The sequence below is a fragment of the Centruroides vittatus genome, unplaced genomic scaffold (genome assembly GCF_030686945.1).
Source record: "Centruroides vittatus isolate TY-2023 unplaced genomic scaffold, ASM3068694v2 contig_439, whole genome shotgun sequence".
Lineage (NCBI taxonomy): Eukaryota > Metazoa > Arthropoda > Arachnida > Scorpiones > Buthidae > Centruroides > Centruroides vittatus.
The window spans coordinates 2911230-2929682 of NW_027122239.1; the positions used below are offsets into that span (position 1 = coordinate 2911230).

General features: G+C 28.7%; 1 protein-coding gene across 1 annotated transcript in view; it reads right to left on the reverse strand.

Moving 5' to 3' along the window:
• The window catches only part of LOC136977036 (chromodomain-helicase-DNA-binding protein 7-like), a 187579-nt gene that overhangs the window by 13127 nt on the left and 155999 nt on the right, over window positions 1–18453 (reverse strand). The window contains 6 exon segments of the mRNA XM_067272465.1: window positions 1506–1610; window positions 5841–5972; window positions 9494–9669; window positions 9930–10074; window positions 10156–10892; window positions 16430–16496. Of these exon segments, the coding sequence (XP_067128566.1) occupies window positions 1506–1610; window positions 5841–5972; window positions 9494–9669; window positions 9930–10074; window positions 10156–10892; window positions 16430–16496 (1362 nt within the window).

The following is an 18453-nucleotide window of genomic DNA, read 5'->3' on the forward strand; positions in this document are numbered from 1 at the left end:
TAACAGGAATCTCAAATGGTTTTAATTTCTACTTAGAAAAATTAATTTCCTTTGTTATATATATATTAATATATATATATAATATTAAAAGTAAGGGTAAACATTAATGAATAATGAAGTATGCATGCAATTTTTTTTTTTTATATGTTAATAATTGATATTAGAACAAAATTTTTCCTCTTTCCTCTTAAACTACTTTCTACTTTGATACTTTCAGTATGTTGCCAACCTAGATAACAAAGTTAATAGTATTTTTTTAAAATTTTGTAAAATATAATGAAATTTTTAAGATACCTTTATACTTATTCCTATTATACAGATATCTTTGATTCATTCATTTCTGATATTCACTTTCATTAAAATGCATTATATATTTTTCAAAATGTTTATTCCAGCAGTTTTAACTAGAATTATCACTATTTATAATATTGATAATATTGAGAGAGCAATGCTATTTTTAAAATAAATTTTTCTATTTGAAGAGTCTTCATTGTTGTCATTTCAAAAAAAAAAAAATTCATTCATTCATTCATTTAAAAAAATCTTTGAAATCAATTTTCACAATGATGCAAATAATACAGAGATAATATTTCTTCTTTTCTATCATATATATTGTAAAAAACTTATAAAACTTTCTTACAATAGGCAATATTTAATACTATATATCAGAACTAAATTAGATTGAGGCATCCCAACTTTAAAAATAATAAGTTGCAGTTAGACCTGAAGAATTAAAATGTAAGAAAGTAACCAGAAGTTCCACATTTTCACCACATTATTTGTCTAAAAATAACATTAAGTGCTGACTTTACACTTTTGCTGGGTGAAGACAGCAAGATAAAAAATTCTATTCAGATCTTTCTCTAACAGTATTTAGATATCCGAATTATCAAGAAAGTAGTCTTCTGGTAAATTTATCTCTTATGATAACTGATATGCAGCATAATATATAATCTATTTATAATCTTAGAAAATTCTATGATTGAACTGATTATGAAATGTTTTATGGAAAAATCATATTAAATATTGTTTTATAAACATGATTATATAATTTTTGAAACATCATAATGTTACAACATTAGCTGTATTGATGATGTAGCTGAATGACATAAAAAAAAATATGTATATAATGGCATAGAAGTGCCAATTTTTATTAGCAATTTTAATTCATTACTCTCTGTAGTCCTCTGTCAGAATAACTTTGTGATGTTTCATTCTTAACTATTTTTGATTGGAAAAATATCTCATGCTATTAGAACCATTCTTAATTATTTTTTCAAAACAAATCATGAAGAACATAGACCTGAAAAAGGACTACAAAAAGTTAACATTATATCCATTTTAAGGCAGTGTTTCAGATAACCCCATTTAGTAAAAGGTATGCTTAAAACGGAATTCACTCAGATTTAAACATAACTTTTTGTAATAAGTTGGATCAGTCATATGATATTGATCCGTCATTCATTATTATATTTTGCAAAATTTTTACATTTTCTGAAACATACTTTATCACGCACAAGAGGTCCCCACTTAGGATCAACATCAAACATTGGGTTCTTTTCTAACCAATCTGCCAGATGCTTTAGAGTTGGAGCTTTACTCCCTGTTATCTGCAAATAGAATATTATAACAAAAATGGGTAAAAAATCACTATAACAACAAACTAAAATCATTTAAAAATATTAGTATTAGTTTTAAAAAACAGCATCCATTTTTATGATTCCAGTCATAGTTGACACTAAAGATAACTTTTCAGGTAAAAAATTAACTTTTCTAGAATTTATGTTGGTTATCTATTGTGATCTATACAATATTTATAATATATAAAAAAATTTTTTAGTCTATGTACAGTACAATTTGTAAATTACACATTTTTTTTTTTTTTTTTTACACACACAACTAATAATGTAACAAGTTTCTCAATGAATAAATATACAAAAATATTCAAGTAATTAAAAAGATCTTTGAATTTTAAAAATTTATTAATCATATAGGTAAAATAATGATGGATTACAAATACCATTTGATGTTTTTTTGAATTTTGCAGTCTTATATCAGATATACTTTACATAAAAGAAATTGATGTTTTTGATTATTCAACTTATGAACTATAAGTGTATTAACAGAACAATGATCAGTTCTAACCAGATAAAAAACTAAGCAATTTCATTTTATTTCATTTTATCAGAACATTTTCAGTTAGAAGTCAAAGTTAATTTAATAAATAAATGAATATCATAGATTATCAATATTCAAAGAGCCCAATTTTTAATCATCTTTATGTTTTAATTGCTTCAAACATTTAAAAAATAGAACTCGTTAAATTTTTAAAAATAAAAATTAGATCTAATCAGAAATATCTGTATTCCATAATGTATATATTAAAATAAATGATTATGCACTTAACTGACAATCAAACATTATTTAATTATTTTATAATGTAACTAATATATTATAAAAGATATAAAATAGATGATTAATTTCATTTCTTATTTACAGATTTTATTATAAACAACATAAAACAAAAACTTATTACTCACGGTTTACTGGAACTTAATAAATGCAAACAGTACACCCAAATCTTTTAGTTTTGTCTCTCATATCCATTTTCAGTAAGTTTTTAATTTGATCATTCTCAAAATCCAATTTTTCAAAACATTCAAATTGATTTCTTTTAATATTGCTATCTACATTAAAACTGCTAAAAGACAGTGCTACAGGAATTTTGTATGATATAGAAAAGAATTCAAAACTTTTGAAAATGGATTAAGATATTAAAGTGTATTTATATATATATTCAAACAACTTAATTAATTTAATAATTATTAGTGTATTCATCATTTCAAACAGTTTTAGGAGATGAAACAATCTGAAATATTTGCCATGATTACATTTAAAAATATTCTAAAGAGGAAATAATCAACTTTTAGAATGTCTAAAAATAATTGACAAAAAAGCATTACTAATTAGGAAATTATCTTTGAACATTTATATATTATTATCTACTATATTTGTTAAACAAAGCATGAATTAGCAATGTCATCACATCGTAGCAAGTTGTGTGTATGTTACATTCAATTCTTAACATTTAACTAATAAGATTATAGTTTCTTTATTAAAATTTTAATACTATAATCTTAATTTTTCATGCCAGATTCTGAATTTCAAACAAATATGAACTGATTAACACCTCTTTATTTTCTGTTTGTTTTTATTAGTTAAAAAATAAAGATTATTAATTAAATTAATATTTTCTATATAATATTAAAAATTAATGTGATTAACCATTTTTAAAGATTTACATATGACATTTACTAACTGTACTTATAATTTCAGATATCAAAGCAATATTATAAATTTTTTATATAACAGAATTCTTTATTGAAAATATCCCAAAACTGTTTTTATTTAATATTCCTTTAAAAAAAGAAAAAACAACAGAAGCATTTTATGTTTTACTCTATTAAATACAAAAACTCAGTTCTATCTAATGAAATAAAAACAGAATATTATGTATTTCATGTAAATAAAATGAAGGAAAAAATTATATGTATTATTTGTGCTAAGTATAAACATATTTTATGTATTATGATTATCTCTGTGTACAACCTAATTTTACAAGGAGAGGACCTGACATATCATTGAAAAGTATGATGACTAAAGTTTGTGTGGATAAGCCTTGGTATGAACTTCTATCGAGAAAAGGGTGAAAGTACACTTCAAATTTCTTGAAAATATTTCAGAAGTTAAAAAATCATGAGTATACTTTGAAAAATATTTCAGTGAAGATTCTGTTGTAGCATCATGCCTGACTGATAATTGCTAGATTGCTGGTAAGCATCTTTGTGAGTAAACTTTTTCCAAATCAATGCAATTTTGATATGAAGTATTTGTAAATTACATGGGTTTATACATTTTGACTATTTTTTTTTTTCAAATTAAAAATGTTCACTTTTTCTTATTGTTTATATTATATTTAAATACCGTATTAGCCTGAATATAACGCGACTCCAAAATTTTCATAAAGATATTTAGAAAAAAAAATAATACTCATAAAAGAATTCAAAGAAAGTAAAATTCAATCAGATAAGCATTTATTTAGGTATTTATAGCTAATAACACAGGTTACATTCATGTCAATAAAATTAAGTAATGTAAAACAAAATTAATATTACGTAAGTAACAACAAAAAACGGAAATGCTTATTCAGAATCTGAACTGTTTTCAGAATGAGAACTCATTGACTTCCGTTATTCATTATTGACTTTCGCGTTAGGGGGTAAAGCGGGTCTATTGACAAATTTTCCGCAGTAGTACGAAATTTCTACTGACTTAACTTGAATGAGTCATATTTCTTCCCCATTTACAAACAAACCTGATGGCAATCGGTGAAACATGAGATAAATTACAGCGAATTGAAATTTGATATGTTTATTTTTTGCGTTTTACATATCAAATTACATTAAATTCGACACAAATAAAGCATTTTTGTCAATATAGAAATATTTTACATTGTTTAAAAGTAGAGAAAATAAAGAAAAAAAGATGTAATAATAATTTTTCGAGCAAAGCCAAAAATTTCACAATTTTAAGATAAAAAATGGCGTCTGTGAGAGCCCACGTGACTAAAAGGCGGTTGAAAAATCACATGACTAATGAACTTCGAACAAGCGGAGACATAGCCTTACTATAGTAGCGCTATGCAAACAAAAGTGCAGGCCTACTAACTAGATCACATGGTTGTTTTGAAGTGGTCGATCAAGCTAGGTCTGATGTTCAGTCGCGTTTCAATCTGTAGGAAAATGTCCTTGTTTATATTACATTCCATTACTTAAACCCCGAATTTAGCGCGAGTCGATTTTTTAACGGAAAATAAATGGTCGAAAAATATCGCGTTATATTCGGGCTAATATGGTAACTGTCAAACAGTAACTAAGTTCACTCACAACCTTTTTTGAGCACACAGAACTTTTTAATAAATAATAATGGACTATTGTAAATCTGAAAACATTAATTATTAAAAAATTTTTGCTGCTCAAAATGGTTCTGGCTTAGTTATTTTAAACAATTCTGAAAATGAACTGTCAAGGAATAGAAAATGCACATTTTTAATAAACAAAAAACAAACAAACAAAAAAAAGACAATGTTGTAAAAATTCTTGATGTAAAAATTTCATTGATTTGAAAAAAAAGTTCACTCACAGAAACACAAACCAGCAATCTTGCAATTAGAAATTAGCAGTCAGACACACTGCCACTGAGCCATGGAATCTTCATTGAAAGTTTCTGCAAATCATACTAATTTGTTGCTCAGGAATTTGTTTAACTTTGATTTTATTGAAAATGTTTGAGAAGCATGCTTTCTTCTTTTGCAGGATAAAGGTTTATACACACAAATAACTACATTGTGACCTCCACCTGTTAGAATAATCCATTATACACACCAAACATCAGATAACTTTTGAAAATACACACTTTTTTCCCCTTGTGCATGAAAAGTTGTTTGATGTATTAATAACTAACTACAGATACTCCATACAAGTTTAAGTATTTGCAATGTAAGTGAAAATTATCAAATTACAGATCTAGGAACAATTTATTTCATTCTTCTGAGAGGTTATTTGGTTTATGAGTATTTAAATTCTTAAATAAGCCTTTGCACAATATTAGATAGTACTGAAAATAAAATTGTTAAAGATGACATTTGTACAGTATGTACTTTATCTGCTGCTAATTATTATTTCATTATTATTGTTAAATGTATTGTATAAAATCCTATTGTCGACACTAGGATTTTATATATCATTACTTTAAAAAGTTATATAAAAAATGTAACATACTTTTTTACCAGTGATTCTATTTATTACAGAAACATTTTCCTCTCCTGTAAGCCTCTCATAATCCAACTTTGAAGGATCGATACGAGGTCTCCTACCTCTTCTTCTACTATCAGGTAATTCAAGCAGTTCCGTCTATATCAGAATGAAAACAATTTTCAGTTTTTACTATAATTATGGACTAAATTTCTAGCAAAATACAGCCCAACTTTTAATTTTGTAAAAAAAAATATGTACTCAAGAAAAAAACCTGTTGTTTCTAACTGTGCAATCATCTTCAAATAAACAGCACATCACACAATACACAATTTTTCAAGAAGGATTTGAATACAATTGCTAATTTATACAAACACTTAAAACCATGTATCTTAATATTAATATATATTAGAAAATTTGTAATGAATGTCAATCATCAATAAGGTCTGTTTCAAAACTATAAGACCTCCCTGTTTTTGAGCAAAAAATGCAAATACATCCCTAAAAAATAATACTCTTATGATGGAATACACTATGAAATTTTTGTTGTTTATTGAAAGTAAATTAAGTAACAAGAACAGAAATTATGCTGACTGCTTAATATAAGACCATTAAATCTTTTTAGAACAAGTCAGATATGGTGAATTACTTATTATACTGGGTTAGGCACATTACAGAGTAAGGTGAAAAATTAAAAAATGCATGACTAAATGTATTACAGATAATTCCAGCAGCATAATCATTATGCTGCAAGGTTGCAATCTTGGTAAATTCAATGTCCTTCAGACTTACTGTCACAGTAGAGAAGACAAATTGCTGCCCTTATTAGCTGTTCTAAAACTGTTGCATATAATGTTTTGGCAAAGGACAATAATTCACTGCTATGAGAAGTGGCAGACTACTAGTGTTCCATCCTCAGTTTGTTGCATGTATCATTTGGTGGTAACACCAATTATGTCAATTTCAGGCATTAAAGGGGCATTGGATAATAATGCAAATCAGATAGTACAATGAGAGAAAATAAAGAACAATAAGAATGTGAATTATCTTTGTACAAAACAAAATTCTCATCTTCAGGATCACCACAAATAAACACACCTACACTGAGCAAGGAACATATGTCATGAAAAGATTTTTTTTGTCTGAAATTATTATGAAATTCCAATCTTGACAGGCCTGATTCTTACAAGCACTAATGGAATGACACAAGAGTCTACTTTACATCCTTATGACCTTTATAACTACATTAGGAATGAAAAAGACAAATTAAATCAAGCTAAAAAGAAGCAAGAATATGTATTGAATGACAGAAAAAGGAGGGCTGAAATACTACATAAGTAGCACCTATAGACAGTTCAGATGAATATAAAATGGATATCTGAACAGGATGAACTACCCTTGCATAGGCTGCTAGGAACAGTAATATCCAAATAGAAGATTTATTTGAAGCTGATCGGTGACCATAATCTTTTAAGGGGCAAACATCTGCCACTAAATTTTTGCATCCAAGAATAAATTGAAGGGATATTTGGTGGTGTCTTTCCATAGTTCCTGCAATACTTTCTCTGCACAATTATAGTAATTTTGCTTCAGCTAATAACATTACAAATTACACTTTTCCTGTATTGTCACTGTTTTTAATTCTGCAAGCCACTAGCATAGTTATAAGCATTTGTGCTAAAAAAAACTTTTCAAGTTATTCTTTCTTTACTGCAAACATTTCTATAGACCAATTCACTTTTGTGCTATGAATTCATATAATAATAAAGATCTTTCTTGGATACCCTGTATATCTGATAGAGAAGTCTTCATTTATTTAAATTTCTTAATAAACATCTTTTATTACTTAAAAACATAACACTGTGCATTATTGTGTGTGTAATCAAATATTTTTTCAATTTCTGAAGAAATATTAATTATGAAGCATAATTTATTTACATCAGTGAATTCCCATTTTAAATAAGATTATTATGTAGTTAACTTTTCATAACATATAATCATATGCAACAATAAATTTTACTAGTAATATAAATCATCATTCTATTTTATTTCATCTAATTCATTAAGTTACTTTGTATTAAAAAAATATTAAACTCAAAAACACAGGTAAATTTAAAATGAAAAAATTCAAATGTATTATCAATCTATAGCTTTCAGTTGATAAATATCTGTACTAAAATTTTGTAAACACAATCAAATATTTCCTTCTACTGTTTTAAATTAACATAGCTTAGAAAACATTTGGATGAAATAAAAGTTTTATATCTGTAGATAATGATTATAATTATAAATAAATGACTTACTTTGACATATTTAGTATTGGTTTTTACAAACAATGCACAAAATACATTACAGAATAAAAATTTTTTAATATAAATAAATTATAATAATCTGAAGAGGAGCCAAATAAGTGCTGGGCTTGAAATGCAAGTAGTTTTTAATGTGAAATCTGGAAGTTAAGAACCTAAATTTCTAAATTATTTCACTCCTGTTATACAACGGCTTAATCAACAAAATTCCGTAACCGAGAAAATGTTGACTCTTGACTGGCAACAATCGTCCCCTAACTGTCAATAAGCCATTGTTCCCTCGCAGCAGGTAGATCAACTTGCACGATAATTTACAGTTAGCGTCCGAATTCGTCATTTGTTTTGAATTCCAGGAACACCTATGGCCCTAATTGTAATCCACTGTCGATCACGTGACTGATTTTCTCATCAAGAATCTATAAAAGACACTTCCTTCCCCCTAAGGGCTCTCCGATCGTCTCTCCATTACGAAGTGCACTGCGCCATCGACCGAACCCGAAAGTTTCTAAGTTTTTAAGTGCCATTGTCCAGTCTACGAGTTTCTAAGGTTCTACGTGCCACCGTCCAATTAACTGACTCTCCGTCATCCCGAAGATTATCATCACTTCTGAGTTAATATTTACCTAAGGGACATTCACCGGACTTCATCTATTACGGAATTTATAGAGGTATGAACGAATATTTGTAAACTCTCTCTCTCTCCGGCCCCCCTTTTGTATATGAGGGTAGAAGTGTAGTTTTGTTCGTTTCGATTTTAATAAATCTTTTGTTTGTTATAAAAATGGTGTCTTTCTTGACTGTCGGCTTCGCCTTATTGTCGACCCCATCCTTCCTCCTCCTCCACTCGCGCGACGCGTAACAAAACGAAATCGTCATCCTTGACAAGTGAGTCGCTGGAAAGGGAGATACGACTTCCTCTTACCTCCCCGGAATCTCACATTAAGAATTGTCTTCTGGGTAATCAGTCTTGCATTAAAATTGGCCTGATGAGAACTACACCCTTGTGTCTCTTCTCACATAGATTAATTTAGTTACAATTAAAAAATTATTGTTTATTCTTCAAATTTTTTTAACTTAATGTACCTGTTTTTTCATTTAAAAAATAAATTCTCTAAATATATCTTTTAATAATAATAGAATTTTTTTCCCTAGTCTATAACAACTGATAATTTTGAATAAGGCAGAGTTTTTTCCTGATATGTATAAAAGCTTAAACTTACTTCATACTAAAAATAATTTAAAAAGGTTACTACAAATAATGAAGATCATAAGATATTTATTTTTTCATTTAATTGATTTGTAATTAAAAATTAGTAAAGTATATTAAATATTAATAAATGTTAGATAATAAAAAAAGTACTAAATATTTACATGTGGCATGCAAGGCATTGGATTGAATGCCATAGCTGCAGCTGCTGCTAGTAAATTTGGATTAGCAGCTACTAATTCTGGGTGTTCTTCTAACCATTTCTTAAAATCTTGATGAACAGCAGCGTTTTGATCAGTTAGGAATGGATTATTGGAAAGTCTTTCTTCAATTTTGTTTCCTAAAAATAAACATTAGAATATATCTATAAATTCTTGTCAAGGTTACCAAAAATATTTTTTTTTAATATTTAAAACATTTTTGGCTCCTTTTGATTTGTATTCAATACAAACTACTTTACATTAGATATTCTAAGAATAGGATATAGAACTAATTTGTTGAATTTAAACTTACACAAATACAATTTTCATATAAAAATTCTAATTTTTTTGAATTTAAATTTAAGATTATTCAAACTTTACAGAACAAAATTGTAAATACCTGAATGAAGTTTCCTTGATGCAGAATTATCTGAATCATGTCTTATGGAAGACGAATGAGCTACTGATGGCGATGCCAAACCCAATGATACATTTCGATTTCTTAATAAGCGTACACTTTCTTCTGTACTACTACTACCACCACCCTAAATTCACACAACAATTATCAACAATATTATACATTACTATAATAAATTTGAATTAAATTACAACATAATTTGTAATACCTTCTTTCCATGTAACTGTAATTCTTGAGCATGCTCTTTTAATAATTGTAATTCATGATCTTGTAATTCAGTGTCTCTAGATTTTTCTTGCTGACCAAGTTCATGTAAAATTGAAGAGGTTTGTAAAACTGATTGATGTTGCCTTTGTTGCTGTTGTTGCTGCTGTTCTTCCATTATCTGTTGTTGTTTTCTGGCTTGCAAATTCAATGCAAGCGCATCTATACGACTTCCACCCCTACCATTTAACTTTCCACGGGGGCGAACTCGTCCTCTACCACGCATTTCTCCATTTAATGGTGAACTACCACCTCTACTTCTTTGACTAGGGCTTTGTGATTCAAACGAGGACATACCAAAAGGAGATGATGTTGAACTTAAATCCATAGGAGAAGATGGAGAGTTTCCTGTTTCTTGATTTCTTTGAACTGAATTTGAATTGGTAAGTGTAGCAGATTGTGATGATGATGGTTTTACACGTAGATCTAAAGTTCCTGTTGATGTAGTTAAACGAGGAGCAGAATTCTGATGAGCTGGAGGAGGACCATTAGAACTAGAAGTTACAGATGTGGAATTTGAAGTCGATTTCTCTCCTTCAATTACACTGTGTTCTTTCCATAGACGAGGTTGTAGAATTGAAGTTGCAGATGATGGAGTAAGAAATTGTTGCACTTGTTGTAATTGTTGCTGGTGATGTTGAATATTCTGGATATTCTGAGATAAAAGAGCACGTAACTTGGCTGTACAAAAATACAAAAAATTATTATTAAATTTTTAAGTTGATTTGTGAAAATTTAATAATTAAACAAAGTCCAAAATATACATACATATATTTTAATAATATTGAACAGTTAAAATTATTTTATTACAATTAATTATAATTGTATATAATTATAAGCATAGTATCTTTTATTCACTTTGCATATTTACAAACTAAAATTTGTTTTAATTTTTAAATCTTTTTATGAAAGCATTCAAAATCATTTAATTATTTCATCAATCTTAAATGAGTTTTTTCTGTAATTTGTATCAAAGACTATTAGATCATGCTAGTGAAGAATAATTTGGCATCTATACTTAGAATATATTGTGATGCTAGAAAGTTTATGCTTTAAGAATTGAATTTAGTTAATTTTTAAGTACAGTAATACCTTGACTTACACTACCCCGACTTACGCGATTTTTAAATCTTGTCGATTCGTCTTTTGTTTGAGCGCCACGCAACTCTTGATTACTCACTCCCCCCACACTATTGTTCAGCTTACATGTTCTGACATGTCGTGCAGAATCAAAGCATAGCTACAATTTATTTTGTTATTTATTTCCGTGTTTGTTATATCTACGGAGACTTGAGAGACTCTTCTATGTCATCCAAGCAAAGTAGAACTGATTCTTCTGCATCAAACAAAAAAAGAAAAACTTTATCTTTGGAATGTAAAGTTAACATTATTAAAGACTTCGATACAAAAATGAAAAGGGGTTACAAATTTTAGAAAATATAGACACCAACGCAAAGCGCATTTCTTCTACAAAACGAGAAATAAAAAAATTATTAGCATGCTACAAGGAAATTTTGTGGGAGAAAAAAAAATCGTTGAGTCGTCATACAAATTTGTTAAATTTTATGAAGCCTTCTACATCAAAATAACTTTGGGTTACGATTTTAATAATATAATTTGTTATATATATGTATTATCGAAGATTTTATTAAACATTTTTTTCTAAATTATTGTTTTCTTTAGTCTTTGGCCCCAATTAAAAATAATTTATATACAAAATTATACATCAACTTATGCGAATTTGACTTACGCGGTTATAGCTCGGTCCCACCTATCGTGTAAATTCGAGGTATTACTGTACAGAAGAAAATCTAACAATACAGATGTATAGAACACCTTTATACAAATCAGCAAATAGACATCACTTCAAGTAAATTCAGCTGATTTTTTGACCTTTGAAGTTTAATTAAAGTGATGTTTATGTCGTGATTGGTATAAAGGTGTTCTATATATTTGTATATGTATTAATCAGTTTCCTGTACTAAGTTAAATCAACAATGTAACCTAAACAGAAAGATTCTACTGGAAAAATCTCAAAATGTCCAAAAAATTAGTGTCCTCTAAAACAGTGATTCTCAAAGTGGGGGTCGTGAAAAATATTTGGGGGGGGGGGTCGCTGAAAAATTGATGCCAGATCAATTTTTTCAAATATTTTATAAATTTACTATGAATTCATGTTTAGAAATAATAGAAATAAAAAATATATAAAATAATTTTTACTTAAATAAATTGCACATATAAATAATAAAAATAATATAAATATTTAAATACGAGCCTAACCCCCTCCCTCCGGGATGTTTTTTGACACATACTTACTTATTCTTCGGGGGTCCTTTGAAATTTTTAAGTGCAGAAGGGGGGGTCGCGGTCCAAAAAGTTTGAGAAACACTGCTCTAAAAGACAAAATTGAAGCACTAGATCATTTGTAGGGAGAATAATTGCACCTTTAGTTGTTTGTGATTTTATTATAAATCTGTCACAACATACATTAAAAAATGTGAGAGGGAAAATAAGATTAGAAGAATATAGTAGTTAAGCATGTAGTAAAGTTTTATTTTCTAATTGTATACATTTTTAATGCATTTCTCCATTCTGTATTTGTGATAGTTTTGCAAAAAATAAATCTCATAAATATTTTACAATAATTAAAATGAAATAGTGTAGTAATTATAGTAATTAGTGTATTTGCAGGAATTAAGTTCAGAATTATTATTATTATAATAATTTTTCCTTTTAGTCTTTGTTTGGATACATTTTTAAATAGATGTTTCAAATAATAATAATAAACATGGTATGTATAGATCAGGGGTGGCCAAATCATCTTACCATTTATCAGAAATAAGTGTGAATCATATCCTCTATTGGCACAGCATTTTATATTATATAGTTGAAATAATATAGTTATCACCACTATTACTTGACTGGTACTTTATAGCTAGGTAAACAATTGTTTAACTCCTTCAACTTTACAAACATATCTGTGAGCCTGCAGCTCTCTATGGGCCTGAGCAGGGAAATGAGTAAATATCGCCCAAAAATTCCGACTTTGTATATTTATTTCCTAAAGCGATTGTTAGAAAAAACATCGCACTAAAACGGATTGAATGATGTTCTCTATAAACAAATGGAGAGAAATTGTAACAACAAGATGTCAAAAGGAAAACATCTCATTATGAAAGAGGGGCAGCCATAATTAATGTCATCGAAGAAACTTATACTGGGAATTAACCTTCGACTTGCCAATAGTTGATCACATGATCATTTTCCCAGGCATCAGGCATAAAAGGTGGAGACACTGAAGTTCCAGGCGGTCGTCCCACGAATCAATGAATTAGTGACTAGGTGCCAAGTTCAACGGACCTCCACGAATGGACTGTCCTGGCCCATACAAGTCAACAAAAAGAAGACCCAATTCTCTCCAAATTCCTCTCTCACCGATCAAATGAACGTCATCTACTTTGAACATCAAATTTAGAGGTAGCTATAAAGTCTTGTAAACTCTCTCTCTCTCCGCAGAAATAGCGACAGAGTAGGTCATTAGGTCAGCTGATCGAAACTTCTACCAAGCCACTCCACAGGAGTGTATCTGTAACCTCATGTAACTGCATATAATCATAGGTTTAGGTATATGTATCATAAATTAGTGTATAATAAACGTTCTTTTGTTAATTGTTCACGTAGTCCACGTGTCTTAGCCACCAAAAAGATTCCTGTCCATGTGCTCGCAACCTCCCCGCTCACTTTTTGCTCTCCTAAGCCATCCAACCGACAAGGAGATCGGGTTTTACCAACCTGTGCAGTGTAAGTGGTCAGGAAGGATTAACCCCTGACCTCAGCATATCTCACATATCCTTAACTTTGTGAAAACAGGCAATTTAGCTTTCAGTTGCCTGTTTTCACAAAGTTAAAAATTGAAGTTATGCTTACAATCTGTGTGTATATCAAACTATATAATAGAAACTTACAAAAATGTTACATAACTAAATAGCAGTAAATACTAAATTTAAAAAAAAAAAAAAAAAAAAAAAAAAATTGCAAGTATACAATTGTTGAATTATTTGTATAGTTCTTAATTGTATGATAAATAAACTTTTTTGCTAAATTGATATAGATAATTCAAACTGACATATCCCTCTCCTATTCTATAAGATTCTGAACTAATCTTTACTTAATTTCATAAATGAATTAATCAGACTTCCTTTCTTTTTTATTTTATTTTTTGTAAATGTTTTTGGGAAAAATATTTTGGCTATTAGATGTAAATACTGTATTTAAATCATAAATAAGATTTTAGATCTTGTATATAAAACAAAGTATAGCCCCTATATCTTTAAAAATATATGTACATTTTAATATTAATATCTTCACAAAACTAAAATTTATAAAAACGAGGATTTTACATTTTCCATTGTATACAGTATGTTACATAATATGTATTTGAAATTCAAATCAATTATTACACAAACCTTTTTTGTTTAGCTTAAATAATATTAAATATTTTATATCTACTTCAAAAAATTTATGATCAAAGTTAGAAAAAGTACTTAGCAAATTCTTTGCAGAAAATTATAATTATATTGAAGCATTTTGGAATGTGATCTTATGACATTTTTCTAAATAAAATTTTATTTACTGTATTAATTTTATAAAATTAATAGTATTTATTTAAATTAAAAAAAAAAAAAAATGTTATTACATTGAACAAAGTATGAATGTACACACATTTTTAAACTGATGATTTATTCTTATATTTTGTACATGTATTATGTTAAATTATAAAGTTCATTAATTTTTTTGAAAAACTTTTCAAGTGATCATATTTATTAAAACATAAATTTAGGAATAACCAGTAGTATGATTTGGCACAAATTACTTTTCCACATATTCTCTAAAATGTTATAGGCAATTAATCTACTGTGACAATGCAGTAATTTTACAAGGTCTGAAAACAATGAATTTATCTGTGCCTACATTATCTGGATTATGACATATTTCTTAGATGTAACACTATAAAATAATGTTTAGTCATGTTTCTGAGTTTTAGTTTCAGTCACAATCATATGGGATTCTGACAGATAAATTATTAGAATAAAAATGTACACAGAGAAATCCATAACAATAGTGCCAAACTGTATCAATGTTTGTTATATCACTCTACAAACAACCTTGGTCACATAAATAGGCTAGGTTGATGGTATATGGCAATATAATGTTTAGGGGATGTTCTGTGGGAAGACTTTATAAGAAACTGGTCCTATTTGCAAGTTAGATACATGAAGAAAATTTGGTCTCAGCCACTGGTGGGTCTATATCTGAAATGTTACAGATTTTATTGTTTCACTGACATACAGTATGTGTAAATACTGTAAACACCTTCTGTAGATGGGAGAGATGAAATCTGGTCTTGTGGGTCCACCAGACATTTGCTTGTAAACCATCCAAGTTTGCTGTGATTACTTGGTGGACAACGTAGACTAAGATTCAAATATTCCTGAACTGATGAGAACTGAATGGCCCCATCATTAATAAAGGCTTCAACCCTACATGGATAAGGCTATAAGGATCATTGTACATCAAATCTCCTTATGGATAATACTCATTGCATAGCATCCTGCCATACCAAACACATTCCACGACATACTTCAACAATCATTAGTATGCTAATTTTTGCATTTGGAGTCAAAATTCAAAAATTTCTTGTTTACTTGCAAATTTATTGATATTTTTTTATTTTATTACAATTGATGCAAACTATTTACCAGCAAAGCCAGCTGAAATGAGATTTTGGTATCAATTGTTTTATTGCTAACTGTCTTAATTCAAGATGGAACACTTAGAAAGATCTAAATTATGTGAAAAAGAAATGTAAGCCAAAATCATATTATGTATATATATCTATACTTAAATAAATTTGATCAAATTGACTTATTTACTGAAATATGTACGCATTTTAAAATTTAAAGCTTTCATTCTAGAGAAAGGAAAAAAGATGTTTAAAATGTAGAAAATCAACAGAAAAAATGTTAATTATAAATAATTTACAGAATAGTTTCCTAATTTATTTTCAATCCAAATCAGTTGCAACTAGCTACATGATGTGATATATTATACCTTTTTCACATCACAATTGTTAAAAAAAATAAGTTTTTTTGATGACTTGTATGATGAATTTTATACATAAAAAAAAACACACAATGATTAAAATTAAGGACACTTGCCTCTTTCAGCTTCTATTTCAAATCTGCGCCGTCTTCTTCGTCTTCTGTGAACTTTAATGCTATCATCCTAATAGAAGAAAAATTTTAAATTTACAAGCACCTGAATTTAAATGCTATTTTAATAATTAAATATACACAAAAATAACTTATAATAAAAGTAAAATATTTATTAAAATACTTTTTTAAAAATGTTCATTTATTTGATATTGATGTAGTTGCTAGAAATTCTTTAATTATGCAAGAAATTTAACGTTTGCATTTACTTCCAACTAAAAAAGGTTTAGATAAATATATCCACAGTCTCCTTTCTCAACAAACCTCATCCCTAAAGATTTTGGCTTTGTCTTCATTAAAATAGAAGCTCCATTAAAAAGTCATAAATTTAAATCAGCAGAAGAGTGTGTGCACTGTTAATAAAAATCCCACATATTATTGTAAAAGTCAGAACAGTAAAATTATGACATTTTCACTGAGTAGATGGTTTGAAACTTTTTCAGTAGAAAAAAAAAAGACATTTTTGTCTACTACAGAAAAATTACTGCAATATATATGTGAGACTGCAGATTTTAGAGGGGAATTTTTAAATGAAAGGAAACTTTCCCTTTTTTTTTATTGTTTGAAATTGTTGTAAACATCCCCCTTAGAAAACTCCTTGCGGAGTATCGGAGCAGAGGTCTCCTCCGACTATCAACAGTTAGGTGGGAAAGTTGACACTTAGTTGTCAAGAATTGCAAGTCATTGTCAATAACAAATCCCTTTCCCACACTAATGCTATAAAAGCACAAGCTACCGGAAGCTCAGCATGCATCCACACATGGAAGTTATTTCTGTACTTGTGCCAGTCGATCTCCATGCAAAGGACTTGGATCCCGTCGGAGTAGACATTCAACGGCTGCAGACTCTTCCATACCGTTGGCGTCCACCATACTTTGGGGTATATCGTCCATTCTTGCAAAAAGGTATTGTTTGTTAGCACACTGTGAACTCTCTCTCCCCAGAAATGGGATTAGACGTAGCTAAAAGCTTCCCCTTGTATAATTTGCATTTAATCGAGTAGCCTTGTAAATGATCTTTTATGTTAATCTTAGCTAACAAATAAACGTTAAAGGTAAAAAATTTCTCAGGATTTGTGAGATTTAACATAATAGAATTAATTCTATTCTACTGAACCTTACTAAATAACAGGTAAAGTAAAATATCACATTTTTGTTTAAAACAGGAAACTATAAAATATGGTTAAAGTTCTATATTTAGCATTTTGCATGTTTGCAATCATTCCCCCCCCCCAGATTCACAAAACTAAAATTTGCCTGTTTGCAGAAAAATTAGTAAAAATAATGAAACATCAGATAAAAGAATTAAAAATTATTTAAATGTCTTCTAATGCAATTTGTATTGTAAACTGTTAGACCATGCTAGTGTATTGTATTCTGCAGTTTCTTAGATGTATGTACAAAAATAACTCATGAAAAATGCTTAATTAGTTTTTATTTGTCATTACAAATCAGCAGTTCTCAGAATTATTGATCTGAAAACTACTTATGTCCCCATCCACTTCTTATCTTGTAAATATCATCTTAGATAATGATAAACTGTGTACCAAAATACTGTATTTTATCTGGTAACTTAACATAAGAGATAAGTGATGCATGAAAACATTTCTATGACTGAACAGCACAAAATTTCATTTTGGAAACATGATTAGGTCAGACTGCAGACCATACTTAACACGTTCACAGCGTTACAAGGCACGTGTGACTCTCGTGGACATGTCTAGTTAGGGCTACAGACATAATTACTTGTTTTTCCGTGGGGCGGCGCACATGTTTTGATAACATTATTCTACAAACATCATACTTGATATATTGATATTATTTTATTATATGCAATAAAATATATTAATTTAATAGTATGAAGCACGGGTGACTCGTGCCGCCCTGTATTAAAATAGACTACAAGTCACCAGTGACTCGTAACGCCCTGCAGCTGCCTAAACGTTTATCTACTGACGCCATGAACGTGTT